At 36.2% G+C, this 25,175-nt stretch overlaps 1 protein-coding gene and 2 long non-coding RNA genes across 3 annotated transcripts; 2 read left to right on the forward strand and 1 right to left on the reverse strand.

Annotated features, from left to right (window-relative positions):
* Positions 1-782: 782 nt before the first annotated feature.
* On the forward strand, positions 783-19,880 carry LOC138320659 (mitotic checkpoint serine/threonine-protein kinase BUB1 beta-like). Its single transcript, XM_069263807.1, has 15 exons — positions 783-984; positions 1,372-1,431; positions 3,383-3,527; positions 4,447-4,643; positions 5,747-5,904; positions 9,564-9,754; positions 12,198-12,295; positions 12,704-12,745; positions 13,334-13,545; positions 14,078-14,234; positions 14,655-14,900; positions 15,300-15,432; positions 16,664-16,817; positions 17,910-18,021; positions 18,428-19,880. The coding sequence occupies exons 1-14, from the start codon at positions 860-862 to the stop codon at positions 18,002-18,004; spliced, it is 2,013 nt and encodes a 670-aa protein (XP_069119908.1). The 5' UTR covers positions 783-859; the 3' UTR covers positions 18,005-18,021; positions 18,428-19,880.
* LOC138320669 (uncharacterized) lies at positions 12,723-24,083 on the reverse strand. The gene is made up of 3 exons (XR_011208231.1): positions 23,945-24,083; positions 13,275-13,514; positions 12,723-13,051 (listed from the first exon to the last, which is right to left on the reverse strand). It is a non-coding gene; the product is annotated as an uncharacterized lncRNA (long non-coding RNA).
* LOC138320655 (uncharacterized) lies at positions 20,397-22,405 on the forward strand. The gene is made up of 2 exons (XR_011208227.1): positions 20,397-20,531; positions 20,942-22,405. It is a non-coding gene; the product is annotated as an uncharacterized lncRNA (long non-coding RNA).
* Positions 24,084-25,175: the final 1,092 nt, after the last annotated feature.

Here is a 25,175-nt window from a genome sequence, read left to right on the forward strand (position 1 = left end):
TACTTTTTCCGTTTCTTTTATGACAATTGGTAATTTTAAATTGGTTTTCGCTTGTTGTGTTTGTTTCAAGTTGAAGTCATATATAATTACTAAAATATACATGTAATTTGAATTGTTTTGACTCCTTATTAGTCCTATAAGTTTGTATGGATATAAAAACTCAATATTCATCGTAATGTGTGCAGTTCAAAATGTTAAACAAAGCCCGCATGTCGTTTGTTTTTAAAAAAAAAGTATTTCTTATTACGTATGCCATAGACACATTTTATTACGCAAGTGTCAAAGTTTTTCAATTGTTACCATGCAGTTAGTATGGTAAACAAAATCGGCTGCTGTTTTAGGCGATGCAAGTGGTTAATTTTATGATTTCCACATAGAGACCTTTTTTTTGGATTTACATAATGTACAACGTAAGCTTTCAAAAAAAATGTATAAAACTTAATTTGTGAATTTTCCTCATCTGATGTAAGTTTGTATCGTTGAAGCCATAAAAATATATCTTATACATATACAAAATCACCCTTTAGCACATATGTTTTTACAGATGCTGGCTGGCAACTCGGGGATTATCTATATATCTTTTTCTTTTTTTTGACAGAAATGCAGCAATATCATCAACATGTATAGTACACGTTGGTGTTTCTTTTTTGATAAATTATGTGTATCACGTGGCCAATTTAAATCGACAAATAATTGAATAAGTTAACTTTTACAGTGTGATACAGTGTAGTGCCCGGAATCCGTCAACGGTTTAAAATATTAGATTAAATAGGACATCACTGGGCATGCGCGAGGCGGCCATTACAAAGTTATTACAGAAGATAAGAACGCCTTGACCGAAATCAAATCGACTTTCATTATGGCTTCAGAACAAGACGATTGGGAGCTCAGCAAAGAAAATGTGCAACCACTTCGACAGGGCAGAAATATATCTCGCTTAACGGCTGCGTTACAGCCAGAAACTGATCTGCGACAACAAAAACAGTGAGATGTTTACAAAATGGTCAAATATTTTCCGCGCCTACTGTACTGATATCAGATGGGTCCTTCTATCATTAGAGTACTTTTGATCTCTGTACAATTAAAACCTGCTATTTTCCAATTTCCACATTCAAAACCTAAGTTGTATCTCCAAAGCAGCCTCATAGTCTCCTATATAATTTGCACTGGGATTAATAGTCTAGACTGTCTTGTCCATCACTGTGCCAAGAGCTAAATACGCTTGAGTTATTGTAAAAATTCAATAGGTAACCTACCCAAGATTTAGACACATGTCTTAGGAGAATGAAATATTGAATGATGGGCCATGATGTTTTGGTACCAAATGTGAAGTGAAATAATATGAAACTTGCAATTCTCTCCTCTTAACAGAGAATTTGAAGCAGAGCTGAGGACATACAGCAGTGATGACCCTCTAGATGTGTGGCACAGGTAAGTGTTGTAAATGTCATATGCATAGATTAATCAACATCATCTTTTACACATATGAATATAAAATAAATAAATAAATGAAATAAGGGCATCACCAGAGATTCAGAGAATGGAGAAGAGGTCCATTTTTAGCTCACTTGGCCTGAAGGGCCAGTGACCTTATGTCATGGTGAGGCGTCCGGCCATCAACATTTCCTTTAAATCGCTATTAGTCATAGAGTTCTCTATGGATTCTGACCAAATTTGCACAGAAACATCCTTGGGGGGAGGGGAACAGAGCTTGTATAAATTTTGGCTCTGACCCCCAGGGGCAGGAGGGGCAGGGCCCAATAGGGGAAATAGATGTAAATCTTTTAAATTGCTACTAGTCATAGAGTTCTACATGGATTGTAACCAAATTTGGCCAGAAACATCATCGGGGGAAGGGGAACAGAGCTTGTATAAGTTTTGGCTCTGACCCCCCCCCCCCCCCCCCCCCCCCCCCCCCCCGGGGGCAGGAGGGGCGGGGACCAATAGGGGAAATAGAGGTAAATCCTTTTAATCGCTACTTGTCCTAGAGTTCAGCATGGATTGTAACCATATTTGCCCAGAAACATCATTAGGGAAAGCGGAACCGAGCTTGTATAAATTTTGGCTCTGACCACCTGGGGGCAGTAGCTCGAGGGGCGGGCCCAATAGGGGAAATAGAGGTAAATCCTTAAAATTGCTACTTGTCATAGAGTTCTACATGGACTGTAACCAAATTTGGCCACAGACATCCTTGGGGGAAGGGGAACAGAACTTGTAATACAGTATAAATTTTGGCTCTGACCCTCCGGGGGCAGGAGGGCCGTGGCCCAATAGGGGAAATAGAGGTAAATCCTATAAACCGATACTTGTCCTAGAGTTCTGCATGGATTGTTACCAATTTGGCCACAAACATCCTAGGGGGAAGGAAAATAGAACTTGTATAAATTTTGGCTCTCATCCCCCGGGGACAGGAGGGGGGCCCAATAGGGGAATAAGAGGTAAATCCTATAAATCGCTACTTGTCTTTGAATTCGGCATGGACTGTAACCAAATTTGGCCCCAAATATCCTTGGGGAAGGGGAACAGAGCTTATGAATTTTTGACCCTGACCCCCTGGGAGCAGGAGGGGTGGGACCCAATAGGGGAAAATGAGGTAAATCCTATAAATCGCTACTTGTCATAGAGTTCTGCATGGATTGTAACCAAATTTGGCACAAACATCCTTTGTGGAAAGGGAACTGAACTTGTATAGTTTGTTTGTTTTGTTTGATTAATTAACGTCCTATTAACAGCTATGGTCATGTATAGGACGACGCCTCCCATGGAACTGTGTGGGAAAGGGAACTGAACTTGTATAATTTTGGCCAAGACCCCCGGGGGCAGGAGCTTGAGGGACAGGTCACAAATAGGGGAAAATGAGGTAAATTCTATAAATCGCTACTTGTCCTAGAGTCCTGCATGGATTGTAACCAAATTTGGGTACAAACATCCTTGGGGGAAGGGGAACAGAACTTGTACAAGTTTTAGCTCTGACCGCATGGGGCCAGGATGGGTGCGGCTCAAAAGGGGAATGAGGGGTTAGTATTCAAATTCCTTCAGAAAAGAAGCAATGAACCTGTGTTCAGAACATTACTTGGCATTACAAACCAGGTGAGCGATACATGCCCTCTGGGCCTCTTGTTTGTTATCTGTTCTGAATTGTAATGCACAAAAAAATAAAAAGCGAATTCGAATGAATCAGTAATATTTCGCCTGAACACCGTTATCATAGAATATGAAGTTCCTTATGTTGTTAATGACCGTAATAATGTTTTCCACTAACAATCTTATATGTCACAGAAATATTTATTTGAGTGAAGAAACATTTGTAATTGTTAAATATGGTACACTATCGATAGTATTATTTGATACAGAATACTTACTGCTATGTTCACTATTCTAGGTACATGCAATGGATAGAACAGAACTACCCTAAAGGAGGAAAGGAGAGCAATCTAGCCGATCTGTTAGAGAGATGCCTTCGTACATTTTACAATGTACAGCATTACAAAAATGATCAGCGCTTTGTTACAGCATGGATCAAATATGTAAGAAAATATGATTATAACAGTGTTTTCGAGTCAGCATTTGGAACTTTCAAAGTTTTTTGAAAAGATAATGCCTTATGTTTTTCTTGTTCAAGAATCTGAGAGATGACATTTGTTAAAGAAGCTCCACCGCCGACAGAGCATAAATGATACTCATCATTTGAACAATAATTGATGTTTAATCATGTATATGTATGTCTAATTATACACAAAACAATAACAAAATAATTGTTTTGCTTTTGGTGCATTCGCAATCAGTAATTCATTCCATATAGGATATAGTGCCAGGAAATTTTTTCGGGATACAATTAATTTATTTTTTATATTTTTAAACTTTAAGTAAAATAGAAGCTCAAACTTTTCAATGGTGGGTAATGGTGTGAAGTAAGTAACTTTTGTAACTGAACAAAATACTAAATCGTCTGCTCCTGTTTTTGATAGTGAAAAAATACCATTTGTCAGCGGTGGAGCATCTTTAATAATTGCTTATTTTTAATGTACCTAAAGAATATAATTCCCCATAAAATTTCTGAAGTATCACACTGGTTTTTTTTTTCTATCAGTACAAAATATATTGTGCAAATATTTTTTATATCATTTAAAAAAAAAATCTGTGTGAAGAAAAAAAATACGAAAGCTGATATATACAATGTACTAAAATTGCCTGTTATGCAATATTGGTAGTATCATGTTTTGTAATTATAGTACTTAACAGGTAGATCTATACATTAGGTTAGTAAGCATTTTGTTGTTAGTTTTCCAATCTCTTATATTCTTGTAATCCCCAATTCGTATTCTAATGCTTTGTCTAAATGCATATATGTCATACCACCTAAATGATTCCACTTTGTGTTAGAAATGCAGGCCCTCTATGCCTTTTATTTTTCTGTAAGTTTCATTAATTTGTTGTTACCTATAGGCTGACTTCTGTAAAGAGCCACTGGAGATCTTCAACTTCATGAAGGACCAGGGTATAGGAGTAGATCTAGCCTGTTTCTATCAGGCATGGGCCTGGACCAACGAGCAGATAGGCAACAGTAAAAAGAGTGACCTCATCTTCCAGGAGGGAATTCGACGTTCAGCTCAACCCCTAGATGTCCTTGAACGCAGACACAAGTAACACATTAAAATCTTGTTGTATAGATTCACCAAGGTGGACCAGAACATATTTTTATGGCCCGAGCTGCCACCCTTTGTTTTTCTTGGCATAGCTGCAGTTTCTAATGACACAGTTAAATATAGGCATGATTGTTTTTTATTTTGGTATCCTTTCGCTACGAGTGCCAACTGTAACCGCCGCTATGCCAAGAAAAGCAAAGGGTAATAATTCGTGGCCATGAAAAAGACCTGTTCTGGTTTCCCATGGTGAGATTAAGAATAAGGTTTTAAAGTTAATGTCCCATGTTCGCTTTCTATGTCGCCTGCAACACAAGGGCGACACTTGGGTATCACTATGTCGGCGTCCGGGAAGTGGTTTCCGTGCGATAACTTAAGTATTTATTGTCCGATTTCAACCACACTTGGCATATAGCTTTATATTAATGAGATCTTGGATGAGTATGATAATGGTCAAAATCCGTCAATATTTGCAAGAGTTACGGGACTTTAAAATCGCCAAAACAGAAAAAACCAGGGTTTCCGCTCGACAACTGAAATATTTATCGTCCAATTTCAACCAAATTTTATAAAATGTTTTATATCAATCAGATCTCAGATGAGTTCAATAATGGTTAAAATCTGACTTTATTTGCAAGAGTAATGGGACTTTAAAATTGTCAAAACAGAAAAGTCCATGGTTTCTGCTCGATAACTTAAATATCTATTGTCCAATTTCAACCAAATTTTATACAATGTTTTATATCAATGAGATCTCACATGAGTTCAATAATGGTTAAAATCCGTCAATAATTGCAAGAATTATGTGACTTTAAAATTGTCAAAACAGATAAATCCATGGTTTCCACTTGACAACTTTAGTATTTATTGTCCGATTTCAACCAAATTTGGTATATTGCTTTATATAAATGAGATCTTCGATGGGTTCGATACTTCTGAAATCCATCAATATTTGCAAGAGTTACGGGACTTGATTACTTCACCTAATTATTAACAATATTTCAAACTGTAAATAACTAACACATCCACTTCCATGGAATTCTTGTGATTCAAGTATTTCTATGACAAATTTTCATCACAAATTATTAACTTTGTATTTTAAGAGAATTCCAGATGAGGATGATGAGAGAGGGAATGTCAGGACCTGTTACGCCAGAACCTGCTGGACAGGTGGAAGACCAAAGGGCAGTTCTTGGACGTCTCAGGCCGGAGGGACAAAAGAAAAAGGCTCCTGTACAGCGTATTGGGCAAGCCAAAATGTGTAAATATTCAGAATTTTAATTGAAGTGTTTCTATGGGAGGTGTTTAAAGTGTTTTTGGTTCACTATGATTACTAGACTAAAAGTAAACACAATTATTATTAAAAGTTAACAAAATTCCTTAGTCCTTGCTGCAAAATATATTTTACAGTTGAAAAAAAGTGAGAGAGAGTCTGAGAAAGATTGACAACAATAGGAGAAATCATCAAATCATCATTTGATTAAGCGAAATGAATCAGTTAGATAGTAGCTCTCATGATTATGAAGTGGTTAAATGGTAAGGTGGTTAATTATAAGCTATTTGCTATTTTCTCAATGGATCAGAGGTTAATTCTCAGATGTGAGGTTAGAGGTCCCCTGCACAATCACTTATATTTTCTAAGGACAATCCCAGTTTCCTCTTACACTAAGATCTCTTGTGTTCTTACATTTGGGCCATCGGACAAGTGATTTTTTACGAGTTGTGTATAAACATGTGTGTGCTAATCAATTATTTTATGGTTAATTCTATTGATTATTATGACAAAAAGTCAGGGATTACACAAAGTATTCAGGCATCTGCCACTGAAAAAAACTGGTTCTCACCATAGAAATGTTCAGTCTGCAACTTTAAGCATTAGTTTGATGCCCATGACTAGTAACTTTACAGGCTGGGATTAATGCCAATTGCAATGATACCAGTTCGATTAAACTTTGGAATAGTGACTCCTCATTTGAGTTAAAATTGTTGTTAAAATACTAAATTCACAAGAGTTGTGGATAAATTGCATTATTCAACTTTATTTTGAGTTCATTCTTTCTGCAATTATTTCAGTCCGGATGCATCATTTTGTGAGAATTTGTGTTCACGAAAGCATCCAGACTGTAATGTGGGTAAAAAATTGTAAACTGATCATGATTGAATTCGAAGTGCTGAAGCAAAACAGCTCTTCATTTTATTTTGACTAGTGATTAAATAGTCAGACTAATAAATTTTTGGGGTTTACAAGTCCAAATGACCAGCAGCAAAAAAAACTTAACGTCACTGACTGAATGTTGGCCTGATGTATGGTATACATATGGTATATGGTATGGTTTCTGATTGTCAAACATCAACTTGTTGCTCAAGCATTGATGTCACTCCGTGCGTTCCATTTGCAGATACACACTTGGTACGAACCCGCTGTATCTGTAATGGAATGCGCTGTACCAGACCGAACCGAACGGTACAAATGGTTTGATTTTACAGAAGCGTACCACTTGTATCCAAGATGGCGGACCCGAGATTCTTCTTTGTCACCCGGAATGTTTTTTTGTATGAAAACAATTGCAGAGTGTATCTATATCCGATAAAATTACATGAATCGTTTATTTCAATGTGTGCTGAAATTATTTAGGTGTTATTTTTTTATCCATTTCATTGTTAACACCAAATATATTACTAAGCTTTTATATATCGAAGGGTATCTTTCCTTATGGGTGCCGCCATCATTGAGATAAAATACAAACAGCTTTCCATGTCTTTGGCAGTGCCGTATCACTTCAGTGCCAACTGGTACGCACTTCCGCAAATGGAACTCACAGGACTATTTTTAACTTCATCGGGGTATGAAAGAAAATTTGTTTGCAAACTGTGATTCCTCATAGCGGATCATCACTAAATTTTGCAAACAAAATTTATTTCATAGCTTGTTGAAGTTAAAAAAATAGTTACATCAATGCTTATAATTAATTTTTGAGACTACTTGATAACACAATATATACGTTTAAACGTACAGTTCCATTGATTTTCCAAAGGATTATTTTTTCTTTATCAATACGCAATGTCAACGTCTCTATTGTGACGTCATAGGGAACCTTTGGTTTTCGTGCCATTCTCGGATTTTTTTAGCCTCCACCATCACAACGTAAGGGGTGGGCCTTCAAAATTGCTTTTTGTCCGTGGTCCGTCCTTTCTTTCCGGTGTCCCAGTTCCCGGTTCCGTCCGTTAACAATTCTTGTTACGGAGTGCTGAGTTTTCAGAAAGTACTGAGGTGATGTATTCTCAAAGTGACATATGTAGGTTCTCCTAGGGTCCCCTAAGATTGTGCATGATTGTATTTTGGGACCAATCGTTCAACAAAATGGCCGCGCAGGCAGCCATCTAAGGATTTTGATAGTTAAAGTTTTTTACCGCAATTTCTCAGAGAATGTACTGAAAGGGATCTTTCTCAAATTTACACATTTGTAAGTTTCCCTAGGGGCCTAGTTGTGCATATTGCATTTTGGGACCAATCGGTTAACAAGATGGCCAACAGGCCGCCATCTTTGGATTTTGATAGTTTAAAGTTTGTTACCGTTATTTCTCAGACAGTACCGAAAGAATTCTTCTCAAATTTCAGGTACAGGTTCCCCTAGGGCTCTAGTTGTGCATATTGCATTTTGGGACCGATCGGTAAACAAGATGGCCGACAGGCCGCCATCTTGGATTTTGACAATTGAAGTTTGTTACAGCTATTTCTCAGAAAGCACTGAAGGGATCTGTCTCAAATTGCATGTGCAGGTTCCCCTAGGGGTCTAGTTGTGCATATTGAATTTTGGGACCTGATTGATGAACAAGATGGCCGACAGGCTGCCATCTTGGATTTTGATAGTTAAGGTTTGTTACCGCTATTTCTCAGAAAGTGCCAAAAGAATTCTTCTCAAATTTCATGTACAGGTTCGTCGAGGGCCCTTGTTGTGCATATTGCATTTTGGGACCGATCGATGAACAAGATGGCTGATAGGCCGCCATCTTGGATTTTGACAATTGAAGTTTGTTACAGCTATTTCTCAGAAAGCACTGAAGGGATCTGTCTCAAATTGCATGTGCAGGTTCCCCTAGGGGTCTAGTTGTGCATATTGCATTTTCGGACCGATCGGTGAACAAGATGGCCGACAGGACGCCATCTTGGATTTTGATAGTTGAAGCTTGTTACCACTACTTCTTACAAGTACTGAAGGGATCTGTCTCAAGTTTCATGTGCAGGTTCCCCTAGGTCCCTGGTTATGCATATGCATTTTGGTACCGATCAGTGAACAAGATGGCCGACAGGACGCCATCTTGGATTTTGACGATTGAAGTTTTTTTTCCGCTATGTCTAAGAATGTACTGAAGGGATCTGTCTCAAATTGTATGTGCAGGTTCTTCTAAGGGTCTAGTTGTGCATATTGCATTTTAGGACCGATCGGTGAACAAGATGGCCGACAGGTAGCCATCTTGGATTTTGATAGTTAAAGTTTGTTACTGTTATATATCTCAGAAAGTATTCAAAGGATCTTTCTCAAATTTCATGTGTAATAATAATATGTAGTAAAAGCTTGAAAAGCAGAGAGAAAAGATCCCTCTTTCCTTTGTCAAACAAAATCTTCTTAGTGGCGCAAAGATCCCTCTAGGATCTCTTGTGTCTTCATAGTATATGAAGAAAAAGAATCTATCAATCAGAAAGTCAGATTTAGTGTGAAAACAAATAAAAGAAATTAATTATTAGATTTTCACACATGTAAAAATCATCAGCTGTTACAAGCCTTAGATGTGTCTCAGTCCATGCCTCAATTAATTTTTTCAGTGATTGCATTGGTTTATATTCTTGATTTGTATCTATATCTTACTGTCTTAGTATTTTAGTATAGTAAACAGTTTCATTTGATTGGTAAATTTCAGCATCCAGAGGTGGACTGAAGATGTTGGGTTTGGCTCCACAGCAAGTACAGGGTCAGAAGTTCACTGTATTTAATGATGAGAATGCCACTCCTAGCCTACCCGGCGAGGTTGGTGATTGGTCAGAGATGCCAACACAGGCATCACTTCACAAGGAAAACACCAAAAAGGCTGGGGTCTGGACCAAAGCAAAGGTACAGGGATTTTCTAGAATTATATAAGGAAAATATTACATAGTAGATTACATTATTTTCTTATATCATAGGTCTTTTATAGACTTCATATGTAGAACTATAATTATATCAAACAGTAGTCAAAGGAAAGAAAATTACTATTTCAATAAAATATCTATACATCCAATGTCTAAAACGATACTAGTAAAATGTCTACTCACCCCTGGGACTTCAGGCCTCGATTTCTTGAAACAAAAGTGCAGACTAAAAGTCAAAACTTCAGTTTTTCTTCTTATGTAACTTTCTGTAAACGTGGGGATTTTTGCGGGTGCTTGATTTCAGGATTTTCTTCAGTAAACTACTGTTAAACTCTGTTATTCTCCCTGGATTAATTCCTGTTTGTCCTTAAATTCTAACGGATGGTGTATGAACATAAAATCTGAACACATATTATAACATCATACAATTCTGAATACGATTTATTAACTTTAATTGGCCCTTTATTCTGACCAATTGCACATGCTTTTATACATACCTGCCGTGCAGCAACCAGTGGACAACTTGACATGTGACAGGCCGTCGGTCTTTTGTTATCTAATTATAAGATTTATGTTTGATGGGGAAAGTGTAATTAATTATCAATCTTTTGTTTATTAATCAAGGTATTATTTGTATACAGTGTAATTATCAATCTTTTACTATATAAATTTATAATGTTGGCGAACGACCGGTCGTTTTAGCCCCCCGTCATAGTTGTCACTTTTCGAGTACCGAGTACAGTGTGTGGGTATTACTTCCGGTACATAACATCCCTTAGTAAGCAAATGGCAGCCATTACTGAAGCCCCAAGCTATTAATTGTTTATACAGTACTGTTTTGGTTTATAACCTAGCCGGTCGTAACATTTGAGGTACAAATATGGTTGCCAACTTAAGGATGGAAGTTTTAACAACCGTTTATGCCTCTATCAAAGACTGAAATTAATGTTTGGTCGCCGAACGCCATGTGCACGAAAAGATCACTCGTAAAGCGTGATTTTGAAGCCACAACTCGGATGATACGGTAGGCAAAATAAAACAAAGCCGATTTATTTAATGTGTTCTGTTATTCATTGTCGTTTATTTAGCATTGTTTTATTACTAAAAAAATGCTGTTCTTAAGCTATTTCAAATTAGGCCAATAAATTTATGTTCTTCTGATTACAATTAGAGTCAGTCGGATTATTGCCCGTTGTGACCCGGGTATATTCTCGACCTGTTTATAAATAAAATACGGTCCCATTTCTTGGTAGAAATGTTACTGAAAGTTAATAAGTGTACCTGCATTGTGATTTTAATATTTTTTGAGACTGTATATTGTGAGAAAAAGCCTCCAAATCGATCTTTTCATGTTCCGAGATTAATCCGTCAAAACTGGTTACACGGCAATACAAACGACTTGCCAGCGAGAATGTGTTGTAAAAGTCAGTAATTAGGTAATGATTATGTTCATAGCTGAAAAAATCTACTATGTATCAAAACGAGTTGATTTTGTTATGATCGAAAATTCCGATTGCATTAAAAATAAAACGAACACAAGTCACGGAAATATATTGACACAATTATTTCTTAAAAAATGCACGGCATAAATCTGAACACATATTATACATCATACAATTTGGATACTATTTATTATTAACTTTAATTGGCCCTTTATTCTGACCAATTGCACATGCTTTTATACATACCTGACCGTGCAGCGACAGTGGACAACTTGACACGTGACAGGCCGTCGGTCTTTTGTTATCTAATTATAAGATTTATGTTTGATGGGGAAGGTGTAATTATCAATCTTTTGTTTATTAATCAAGGTATTATTTGTATATATATTTGTTGTTTTGTTGTTTGTTTGCCAATACAGAGTGTTTCCTACAATCTGTTATTATTGTATTCATGAAATCATCGTATGTCATCCGAGGTAAAGTCTACAATACAAAAATAAGTGTTTTATAAATTTCAATCACTCATGCCAAATAGATAAATTGTTCTTTCAAAGTAAATATTCTTCCCTACCTGTCATTAAGTATAAGTCCTTGATTTAGGAACAAAACAAATCATTAAGTGTTACTAGTCCATCTTTATAGTTTACTTTAATTGTGAAATTTACAAAATATTACGTTATACGCATGGGGAAAATTTTCGCGATCGAGCAAACTTCACATAATTAGCGTGAATTTCCCCCTTGGGTAAATTCCCATGTTAACAGTACATGTACATGAAAATTTATCACTTAAGTTAGTTATTTTACTTTTAATAGTTGTGTTTGTTCCGAGCAATCAGGACATGTGACTTATGACTCTTTTATATCAATGTATGCACCATGATTACCAGGTAGCAGGTAAGCGATTTTGGGCACATTGGGTTGAAGGTGCTTGTCAGTGAAGGTTCCATGGGTAAATAATCAGAATGGTTATCCTGTATTCCAGTTGGGACATAAAGGTGGAGTGGTACCTGTCCGCTCTGTCGGTTCTAACAAGCCAGCATTTACCATCCATGTAGAGGAGGGTGCAGACCAATCTATGGCGTAAGTATATCACTTTAACTTCAGTTTTCAAATTCCTCGTGTCAAATTAGCTTAATATCAATTCATGTGATTTGACTTAATAAAAGTTAAAAAAAAATATATATATGTCTACAATGATAGATTTTTCTTTAACTCATAAACCCATTTACTATTCTTTATATATTATAGAGTTAGCTCCCTTGCTGACAGGTATCCATTGTGATGTCATTATTTTTTGGGTGCAATTTATGTCTCCGAAAAGTGTGAAGTTACGCTTGCGAACTCATGACGTCACAATTAATACCTACCGGTACCCGCAAGGATAGATAACTCTGTAATATGCAAAAACAGAATTTCAATATTGAGATTAATAATGCACATTAATTCCTTCACTAAAAATTTAATACAAGAAGTTTTTACCTGTTACAGAACTCCTAGGAAAACATTGGAAATTGGAAATCCTGTCCTCAGGTAAATATCTCGGTAAAGATGGAACATATTTTATTTCAAGTAAATAGAATTTCAGAGAAGATTGGTTATAGACATTGAATTAGAGCCCAGGATTACATTAGTACTTCAACTGCATGTAAAGAAATTACACTCAAAGCAGCTCTAGGGACCAACTCTGTATCAAGACCACCTGCTAATACGTCCACTTTTTCCAGGGTTCCAATTGATCAATTTTATCACAATTTGTGCTGTGTGTAAAGTCCACATTGCTATTAAACATTTTTCTCGATCCCTTGGGTGGTCTTCATTGGAAGGTTTGACTGTATTCTGAAAATAATCGTTTTTATTTTAAATTATTCATAAGTTAAAGTGACTTATAACACATTCAGTAGAGTTTGTTCTATTCAAATATGTTAATAGTACAAAAATAAAATTTGAAAACAAGATAAAAAAAATGCTGGGTTGTAATCGGGTGTTCTTAATGTGTCTTATGACTTAAATAAAAATAATGAAACCTAAATGGAATTGTCCTGTAATACTAGTCTCATACCCTGAGTAAAGTTGTGAATCATTACGATTTGACAACTATGAAACTGTATTATGTTGCAGTGCCCGTAAACCAGACAAGTACGTTGATCCGCTCCTGCACATGCGGCAGACAGAGGACTGTAAAGAGAAACTCATGTGTTGTGTGGATAAGATTCAGTGTGGTACGGAGGAGTATTCATTTGAGGAGCTGCGTGCTGCTCGATGGAGGGCCCGTCGTAAACAGGAAGTGGAAAAGAAGAGACTGGAAGAACAACAAAGACAAATACTAAGTGGTAAAGCATTGATTAATCTGATAATAACGATATATTTTTAAACAGTTATTTTTAGGAAATCTGAAGGGTGTCAGTTGAACCATTGCTTATCGTTAGGTATGACTTCATGTAGGATAATTTTAATTTGGTTTGATGATGATCATGTGCTTCATGACAGATGTGAACTGAATGGACAATAGGCAAATATTTAGGCTTATTTACATCATTACGGCCGCACCAGGAAGTAGAGATGGGGTATTGTCCTGTAGTCTAGACCATCCCATCCTGTGTTGCTTTGACATATGGAGTGAAGATGGAGACATTTATGTCTGTAATACAAACATTTCTAGTTGACAGATAAACTGAATTTCATGCTATGGTATCAGTCAGTCATGTTATAGTAAAGACTTGGTGAAATTTTGATGGCCATTGGTCGAAGTTAGAAGTCGAAAGACACACCAACCACTCTGTTTCCTTAAATGGGACTATAATGCTGAAATAGACTTTTGTTCGTTTGTTACCATTGACTGAAATGTTTCATTATGTTAAATAGAATGCAGAGAAGAAATGCAGAGAAGTCGAGATACGTTGAAGGAAAAGGCAGAGAGAATAAAGCAGGAGCAGATTGCCTTACGACAGGAACAAGAGGCCATGATTCTACACTGTCGTCAGCAGATATTGATACAACAAGAACAGTTTAACAAAGAGAGGTAGAGACTGTCTATGTGTGAAATCATAGCTTGTTTGTATCTTACTCAGGAAAATATATACATCAGGAGACATTTTAAATGGGATGGTTTTGTTGGATATGTTAGCTTTAATACGTAGCTCACCCCATAAATATGTATATAGCTTTGTTGAGCAAGGAGAGTAAAACATTAACCAAATACTTCCTTCATATAACAGCACTGGGTTTTTTCTAATTCAGGTGAGCAACACAGGCCCTTTAGGTCTCTTATTTTAAAACTACTGACACTAAAATTAATCTGACAAGTTGCATACTAGAAATAATGGGATAGGAATTCAATCTAGGTTAAAACACATTTATCTTGTAGACTTGAAAAGCATTTATAATCATAAATTCATGGTTGAGCTGATGACCTTGGCAATTAATTCACTTTCTGTTTCAGGCAAATACAACTTCAACGGCAGCAAGAAATGTTAGAACAAGATATACAGAAAAGGATGTCATTTCAGCTCAACAACAGTGTTTCAAGTAATATCCAGGAATCTAGGACTTTAGTATCAAACAACCTTCAAAGTGGGTCACCAACATCGATTGATCAGACAGGGCCAGGAGGAGTATCCAACTCTTCACTGGAGACTCACCTGGGATTATCTAGTCATGTACATGACAAACCTATATCAAGGAAGAGGTGAGATCATTCAAAGTATTCATATTATACTGAATGAAATAAGTTTTTATTTGATGTAAAACAGTATCAAAATAAAAAATTTCCCTTTCTTTTTTATTTGAAAACAGAGTTATCAATATCTCGCAGTCATTTTTAGTTTTCTTTTTTATTATGGTCACCCATTGTGGCTGAAAAAATTCCAAATCTGACATTTCCTCAATAATATAAATGTTCACGGTAAAACTGGTCACCCCTTTTCAAAATATTTTTTGGTGAAACTTTATTGACAGAAAATAGTACATATAGATATATTAAAGTATAAGGAATTGGATTGGATACTAGCCTACCTTAGTACTATTTGTCTGTTACCTGGCACATTTTCTGTGTATCTTAATATATAAGATGAATATTGTTTCACAGGGAGGCTGGAGCCATGAAACAGCTTGTATTTAACGAATCCAAATCACTGAAGGATAAAGCAGAAAGCCCTAGAAATCATTCCACATCTCCCTGCTTATCCAGCAATAGAGACAAATCCAGCAGTAATGAACAGGTGAGTACAGATGTACTGATTCTTTACACGAACACCGATATTTTCGTCTTTTACCGTTCTCTTTCAGACATAATTACCTCCCCTGTTCACTTTGAATACAGGAGATTTTAACGATTAGCTCTTGCATTTATTTCTGGTCTGGTTCTTATTTCTAAACTAAGATATTTTGATAAAAATATTTTGATAAAAAAAACAGCAGAATTATTAATAGCATTGTCTAAAAACCAGCAGAATTATCAATAGCATTATCTAAAAACCATCAGAATTTTCAATAGCATTATCTAAAAACCATCAGAATTTTCAATAGCATTATCTAAAAACCATCAGAATTTTCAATAGCATTATCAAAAGCACCAGCAGAATTATCAATAGCATTATCTAAAAATAGTAGAATTATCAATAGCATTATCGAAAAAATCCAGCAGATTAATCAATAGCATTATCTAACAACAGGCACAGGAGCTAGTCAATTTAACCATAACTTTCATATAGCGTAAATAAAGTAGAGGTATAGTAACAATGTCTAAAAAATAGCAGAATTATCAATAGCATTATAGAAAAACCTGCAGAATTATCAATAGCAGTATCTTAAAACTAGCTGAATTATTAATAGCATTATCTAAAAACCTGCAGGATTATCAATAGCATTATCTTAAAACTGGCAGAATTATCAATAGCTTTATCTAAAAGAAAGCAGTATTATTAATAGCATTATCAAAAACACCAGCAGAATTATTTATAGCATTATCAAAAACACCAGCAGAATTATTAATAGCAATATAAAATTCACCAGCAGAATAATCAATAGCATTATCTAAAACCAGCAGAATTATCAATAGCATTATCTAAAGCAGTTGGATTAGGTGTGACAATATGCACACCAACAAATTAAATGGGAGAAGTAATATAGGCTAGGGTTTTAATCTTTGAATCACAGATTTAATATGTACAAGAAAATTGGTGATATCTGAAATTTTACAGGTCATTGATGTTAGTTTGACTTTCAAATTTATCAAGGTGAGGCCAAGGTTTCGTTATTTAAAAAGAAAATTTCTTTATTTCAAGTTTTATGTGTAAACCAATGAAGGTTTAAAACACTTAACGGATTTCTTGTCTTTAAACATACTGTCTGACATTGAACTTAATGACATTAAAAGTTTAATTGGTACAAACAGATTTTTGGTATGTATCAAACATTGGTTGATACATAGGATGTCCTTTTTTGTTGTAGAATGTGTCAACTTCATCTCCCATCGTAAACACTCGAGAAACTATGCAGCTTGTAAAAGGTTTATTTGATGCATCACTGGACATAGAGAGACAGCTCGACTGGAGTGACAACCTTTCACCACAGACAAACATTACTGCAGGTCAGGGGTCAAAAGGTAAGATAACAAAGTCAGGTCAAAAGCAAAAGTATTCCTAGGTCACTGTCGGGGTATTGGATTCAGAGGTCACTTGTCAATAATAGAAAATTTGAAATGAAGATGGTAATTACATATTAGTGAACAGCCATCATTAGACAGTCAATGTTATAAGAGAGCCAGTGTTCCAATCAGCATTTGGGTTTAATTTGCTACTTGTTACTGTTAAGCTCACCTCTCGAAGAGAGAGGGGGCTTATTGAATCACTTTGGCATCAGCGTTGGAAATCCCAGGTTAAGTTTTGTTGTTAGTGTTGTATTACTGTTATCCATCACAACTGACATTGAATTCTACAATAGAGTTGAATTATAGTTGTTGTAATGAGCATGGACAATCATTTAAAGGAGGAAAGACCCAATGTGCCAAAAGGGCCAGGTTAATGTTTTGGTGTAAGTGTTGTTATTTTACTATTATCCGTCACAACTGACATTGAATTCTATTATTATTTTGGATTATAATTGTTGTGATGGGTGTGGAAATCATTTAAAGGAGGAAATTGCTGGATTTTGAGAATTTGAAGAGGCCCAATGGGCCGAAAAGTTAAGTTAACTAATGACATTGCTATAAATTTCAAGAGGTGAGCTTTGCTGTTCTCAAACAGCTCGATCGTCAGCTCTAACATAACTGTAAAAACAAGTATGATAATTTTGTACAGTCTCACTGTTAATACCATGCTGATCAGCACATCCTGAACAATTGTAGATAGATAAATTAATTGGTAAATTCCATATGATGCAAGGTTGACTTATATTTCCTGGCGGCTTCCTATTTACAGCATTATCACTACCCCACATGGCAAAATGAAACTTCATTGTTCAGATTTAAACAGGAAACCTTGCATTCTAATAGTTGTTTTATGGATGTTCTGACGCTATGATTGTTATTTATAAACTTTTTTGTTTTGTTTTCGGAAACATGGTTGGACTTTAATATTTTGTTGGTTAAGATCCACCAAATAGCCAACATAAAGCTCTGCTAAAATTTTCCACTATATGGTATTTTTTATTAACTTTTTAACAGTAAATGAATCCTACTATGTCTGGTTATGTTTAGGAACAACTACCCAGTCTGCTCCTTCCAAACCCAGTTCTGGCTTGCCTTTTACCATATACGACGAGTCACAAGAAACAGAAAACTGTGGAAAATGAAGTTGATAGAACAGCAGGTATGATAAAAAACCCAACATTGATGCTTATTTTTAGGAATAGTAGCTTGAGCATCATATTATAGATGAGAAGAAAAGAGGATTGCATCTATGGGCATGGGTACTTATTGAAACAAACACTGTTATATATTTGATGTGCTAACTATCTGCATAAAGTGATACCATCCTACGTTTTCTTGATTGATGTCATTTGTTATAAATAGTAATTTTCAGGCCTCACACCCCCTTGCTATGAATTTGGGGCGGGGCATATAGTGTTACATTTTACTCAAACAATGCCCTGTCTTTTCTCACACTATCTTGTTCTAACTCATCTTATCACATTTCAATTTTCATATTGTATAGGAACAATTACCGGGGGTATGTCTCACAGAATTTTTTTCTGTTTTTTTCCCCTCCCCACTAGATTGTTTAGTGACTGAGGATCATCATACTAGCCAATGATTGGAGGCAGGATAATCAGGATCTACCTAGGGAGCTGGTACAGCAGTTCAGAGACAACTCAAGTGTCTACGTGTATCTAATCTAGAAATTAGTCCTGGAGATTAAACACTAGAAAAGCATGATATCGTAGAAGATGTGATCAGGAACACAATGAGACAGTGCCTAGAAAAGATCACCTTTCTTTAGAGATTAGCCCTTAGGATTGTGCTGTCTGAAGATCTGAAGACATAAGTGCTGGCTGTAGCTCGATGTCTTTGTAAATGCATGTGTGACAGTTGGGGTTGTGAAACGAAAATCAAGTGAAATAGGTCAATATTTCACTACAGGTTTAATGAACTAATTTTTGTCTACTAAAGTTAGATGTAATAGTGCAATATTTTCATATTGATTGTGTGTGTTAAAGGTTTTGTTAAGAATAAGAAATCTCATTAGAATTGTTTATTATGATTGTGAATCTAAGGATTTTTATACTAAGTGACTTCAGTAAAATATGGAGTCATGCTATCGATTCATGAACTCCTATATATACATTAATAGAGTCCATATCTCTTATACAGCTTAGTTATCACTCCAAAATGTGTATCCACTTCTAGTACATAAAGGTGGATACATCTGAAGAAGTAATATCTAATTAAAGACTGAGGTGATTAAAAAGGTAACTGACCTTAAATAAGTTGTGAAAAGACAACTTGACACAAACTGATTTCATTTCCTACATGAAATTTAGGGCTGTTCAGACAAAACATACAGGATATGACGTAAAGATAGCTTTAAGAGGGTCCATCTATAGAATCAACAAGAGGGCCCATCTGTAGGCTCAATTTCAAACTTTGATAGCCATATCCAATTTGTAGATAGAGATACCATAGTGCTGAATCCATTTTAGCTGGTAACTGGGGTAAGTCACCACATATATTGTGTATTAATATTGATTTTACAAGCGATGTGTTAATGCATCCACCAACTATATTTCTCTTACTTATGAAATAGTTTCAATTTTGTAACCACTCTGCCACCAGTGACTTATCAAATCCCCTTCCTGTCCCCTTACAATATATGGCTTTCTGGAACAGCTCTATGTTATCTTTACACTTTGTTTTCACCTGAAATCATGGACATCTCCCCTAAAAATTCGAACAAACATGTTTCCCTTATATAATTTGTTGCACTTTTTAATGGTCACGTGTTGTTGCAGAATCTGTGTTGTTGAATTGATAAGATAATTATGTTGAAGGTGCTCCAGTTCATAAAGATGTCAAGTTGTTTGCAAATTAAGCTTAATGACTTTATGTAGAATGCTGGAAGATTGTTGATATTGTTAGCATGTAGCCAGAGCATTATCACAGATCTATATGTAATATGTATGTACTCGTGTGTAAATATATGTTCCTAGTCATACATTAAAGTATCTATTACCTACCACCTATCGTTTTTTTCACAATTCATATTTTGTTTATTTACACCTATTGGATTTCATCTTATTCTATTTACTTCTACAGAAGGATTTTAAAGAATTTGTTACATTTTCCAGGTTCGGCTCCATCCCTCAGACCCCTGGGGGATCTGACCAACCGTTTATAGTAGAACTTATTCCCCTTAACGCAAGAAAACTTCAGACCGAATTAGAGTACATCCCTTATTTTTACAGAAGAAGGATTTTAAATAATTTGTTACATTTCCCCTGTCAGGCCCATCCCTTGGGGTACAGACCCACCGTTTACAGTATACAGAATTTGTTCCCTTCACCCAAGGAAGCTTCAGACTAAATTAAAACTAAATATCTTCATTCCAACTGCAGAAGAAGAATTTTTAAGAAGTTGCTATATTTCCCCTATTGAGCTTTGTTCCTCACGCTGGGAACCAGACTCTCCGTTTATACAACTAGAATTCCACAGAAGTGGATGTTGCGTCTGCACAGCAGTAAATGAATCCTACTATGTCTGGTTATGTTTAGGAACAACTACCCAGTCTGCTCCTTCCAAACCCAGTTCTGGCTTGCCTTTTACCATATACGACGAGTCACAAGAAACAGAAAACTGTGGAAAATGAAGTTAATAGAACAGCAGGTATGATAAAAAAAACCAACATTGATGCTTATTATTAGGAATAGTAGCTTGAGCATCATATTATAGATGAGAAGAAAAGAGGATTGCATCTACGGGCATGGGTACTTATTGAAACAAACACTGTTATATATTTGATGTGCTAACTATCTGCATAAAGTGATACCATCTTACGTTTTCTTGATTGATGTCATTTGTTATAAGTAGTAATTTTCAGGCCTCACACCCCCCTTGCTATGAATATGGGGCGGGGCATATAGTGTTACATTTTACTCAAACAATGCCCTGTCTTTTCTCACACTATCTTGTTCTAACTCATCTTATCACATTTCAATTTTCAAATTGAATAGGATCAATTACCTGGGGTATGTCTCACAGAATTTTTTTCCGTTTTTTTTCCCCCTCCCCACTAGATTGTTCAGTGACTGAGGTTCATCATACTAGCCAATGATTGGAGGCAGGATAATCAGGATCTACCTAGGGAGCTGGTACAGCAGTTCAGAGACAACTCAAGTGTCTACGTGTATCTAATCTAGAAATTAGTCCTGGAGATTAAACACTAGAAAAGCGTGATATCGTAGAAGATGTGATCAGGAACACAATGAGACAGTGCCTAGAAAAGATCACCTTTCTTTAGAGATTAGCCCTTAGGATTGTGCTGTCTGAAGATCTGAAGACATAAGTGCTGGCTGTAGCTCGATGTCTTTGTAAATGCATGTGTGACAGTTGGGGTTGTGAAACGAAAATCAAGTGAAATAGGTCAATATTTCACTGCAGGTTTAATGAACTAATTTTTTGTCTACTAAAGTTAGATGTAATAGTGCAATATTTTCATATTGATTGTGTGTGTTAAAGGTTTTGTTAAGAATAAGAAATCTCATTAGAATTGTTTATTATGATTGTGAATCTAAGGATTTTTATACTAAGTGACTTCAGTAAAATATGGAGTCATGCTATCGATTCATGAACTCCTATATATACATTAATAGAGTCCATATCTCTTATACAGCTTAGTTATCACTCCAAAATGTGTATCCATTTCTAGTACATAAAGGTCGATACATCTGAAGAAGTAATATCTAATTAAAGACTGAGGTGATTAAAAAGGTAACTGACCTTAATATTAAGTTGTGAAAAGACAACTTGACACAAACTGATTTCATTTCCTACATGAATATTTAGGGCTGTTCAGACAAAACATACAGGATATGACGTAAAGATAGCTAGCTTTAAGAGGGTCCATCTATAGAATCAACAAGAGGGTCCATCTGTAGGATCAATTTCAAACTTTGACAGCCATATCCAATTTGTAGATAGAGATACCATAGTGCTGAATCCATTTTAGCTGGTAACTGGGGTAAGTCACCACATATATTGTGTATTAATATTGATTTTACAAGCGATGTGTTAATGCATCCACCAACTATATTCTCTTACTTATGAAATAGTTTCAATTTTGTAACCACTCTGCCACCAGTGACTTATCAAATCCCCTTCCTGTCCCCTTACAATATATGGCTTTCTGGAACAGCTCTATATTATCTTTACACTTTGTTTTCACCTGAAATCATGGACATCTCCCCTAAAAATTCGAACAAACATGTTTCCCTATATAATTTGTTGCACTTTTTAATGGTCACGTGTTGTTGCAGAATCTGTGTTGTTGAATTGATAAGATAATTATGTTGAAGGTGCTCCAGTTCATAAAGATGTCAAGTTGTTAGCAAATTAAGCTTAATGACTTTATGTAGAATGCTGGAAGATTGTTGATATTGTTAGCATGTAGCCAGAGCATTATCATAGATCTATGTGTAATATGTATGTACTCGTGTGTAAATATGTTACTAGTCATACATTAAAGTATCTATTACCTACCACCTATCGTTTTTTTCACAATTCATATTTTGTTTATTTACACCTATTGGATTTCATCTTATTCTATTTACTTCTACAGAAGGATTTTAAAGAATTTGTTACATTTTCCAGGTTCGGCTCCATCCCTCAGACCCCTGGGGGATCTGACCAACTGTTTATAGTAGAATTTATTCCCCTTAATGCAAGAAAACTTCAGACCGAATTAGAGTACATCCCTTATTTTTACAGAAGAAGGATTTTAAATAATTTGTTACATTCCCCCTGTCAGGCCCATCCCTTGGGGTACAGACCCACCGTTTACAGTATACAGAATTTGTTCCCTTCACCCAAGGAAGCTTCAGACTATATTAAAACTAAATATCTTCATTCCAACTGCAGAAGCAGAATTTTTAAGAAGTTGCTATATTTCCCCAATTGAGCTTTGTTCCTCAGGCCGCTGGGGAACCAGACTCTCCGTTTATACAACAAGAATTCCACAGAAGTGGATGTTTCGTCTGTACAGCAGTTTAAAACATCACAAAAATAGTTATTTACAGTTGAAAACTTTTGTTAATAATTACGTAAAATTATCAATCACATATCTTGGCTCATCTTTTGAAATTTGACATTTGTCTAATACAACTTTCAGTTTATGATACAAAGGAAGTGAAATTTTATTAGAACTCATTATGATCTGAATTCTTGCAATCACCAATTCCAGCCAGATTAGCAAATTCTCTTGGAATTTTTTTTGACGATATTCAAGTCCCGTAACTCTTGCAAATATTGACAGATTTTGACCAGATCTCGTTGATATAAAGCAATATACAAAATTTGGTAAAAATCAGGTGATAAATATGTATAAGAATATATTAAAGTTATCGGACGGAAACCAAGAAATTATCTATTTTGACGATTTTAAAGTCCCGTTACTCTTGCAAATATTAAAGGATTTTGACCAATATCATTTTAATCGAATATTTCATTCATATAAAGCAATATACCTAATCTGGTTAAAATCTGACAAATAAATACTAAAGTTATCGAGCAGAAACCATGGATTTATCTGTTTTGACTATTTTAAAGTCCCGTAACTCTTGCAAAAATGACGGAATTTGACCAGTTTCCAACCAACCCTAGATATCATTAATATAGAGCAGTATACCAAATTTGGTTGAAATAGGACAATAAATACTAAAGTTATCGCACGGAAACCTTTTTGCCGGACGCCGCCGACGCCGACATAGTGTTACCTATAATTGCGTTGCAGGCGACACAAAAATGATCCCCTTCATCCAAGGAAGCTTGGGACCAAATTAGAATAAAAACCCTACATTCCTATGAAAGAAGAAAGATTTGAAAGAATTTGCAATATTTCCTCTACTGGGAACCGCCCCTCAGGCCCCTGGATAACCAGACTCACCGTTTTTACCAAATCGGTTCACTTCACCCAAGGAAGCTTCAGACCGAATTAGAACAAAACCCCTTCGTTCCTACATAAGAAGAATGATTTTAAATCATTTGCTATATTTCCCACACTGAGTCCTACCCCACAAACCCACCATTTATACAAGCTTTATTCCCTTCACTCTAGAATCCATTCAGCTAATCCATTCATGACTAGTAGGAATTTACGTAAAAAGTTGACGGACAACTGATGCCGTGCCATGACATGTACCTGCCCACATAATGATTCCAAGATAATTATTGTGACGTCACTTGGTAACAGGCGCCATTGTTCCGGTCTCCGGTAAATCGGAGACTTTTTATTAGTTTCTAACTTATATAGTTTATCAACGTCCAACGTGCTGAAAATTGTCATAGAGACTGTGTTTAACGATCTCTACACACGGGGAGTGGTGTTCGGAGTCCCCGTCCACCAAGGAGTTAGATTCAACCGACTTTCGCCATGCCACCCGCTGGAGGTCATGGAGGGTCCGCCAAAGCGACCGATAGGAAGGAGGCAGTGGTCACGCGTTCTTCGGAACGAAGAGGAAGCAACAACAGACGCAATTCCAACCCATTTTTGACAGATTCTTGGTTCTGCGAGATGTGCCAGAAGGTGGATAATGACCCTAATGCCAAAATGTTGGAATGCGAACGGTGCCGAGATCGCTTCTGTATTTCGTGCCTACAGATAACGGCCGAGGAATACAAGTTCCTCAATAAAACGGACTCTCTGTGGTTCTGTTCGCCATACATACAGAATCTATAGTGGAAAACAGATGTGTCGAAATTATGACAGCATTCGAGGACAGAATTAAGAGCTTGGAACTTGAGGTACAATCTAAATGTGGATCGGAAGAAGTGCGGGAAATAATCAAGGAAGAACTGGCCAAACTGGCAGGTTTTTCCCCAGACAACCCCCACACCACAGACTACAACATCTACTGTGCTGTCGGAACTCAACGACAAGAAACGCAGAGAAAACAACATTATCATTTTCGGGATGGTAGAAAAAGAAGACGGCGAGGAGGCAAAACGGGATGACAAGATAGTGGTATCGAAGATGCTCAAGACGTGTAGAGTCACAAGTGAGGCACTTGATAACATTCCAAAAATTATCCGATTAGGGAAAAAGCAGGAGGAGAAAACACGACCCATTTTAGTCACCTTTGGATGCATTGCCGATAAAATTGCGTTCTTCAAAAATATACGCAACCTACAAACATCCGAAAACTACAAATTAAATCGGATTAGCAACGATTTGACTAAAACAGAGAGAAAAGAGGAAGCTGTACTAAGAGAGGAAGCGAAAAACGGAACGATACGGAAACTGGGGGTTTCACCCAC

The sequence above is a fragment of the Argopecten irradians genome, chromosome 1 (assembly GCF_041381155.1).
Source record: "Argopecten irradians isolate NY chromosome 1, Ai_NY, whole genome shotgun sequence".
Lineage (NCBI taxonomy): Eukaryota > Metazoa > Mollusca > Bivalvia > Pectinida > Pectinidae > Argopecten > Argopecten irradians.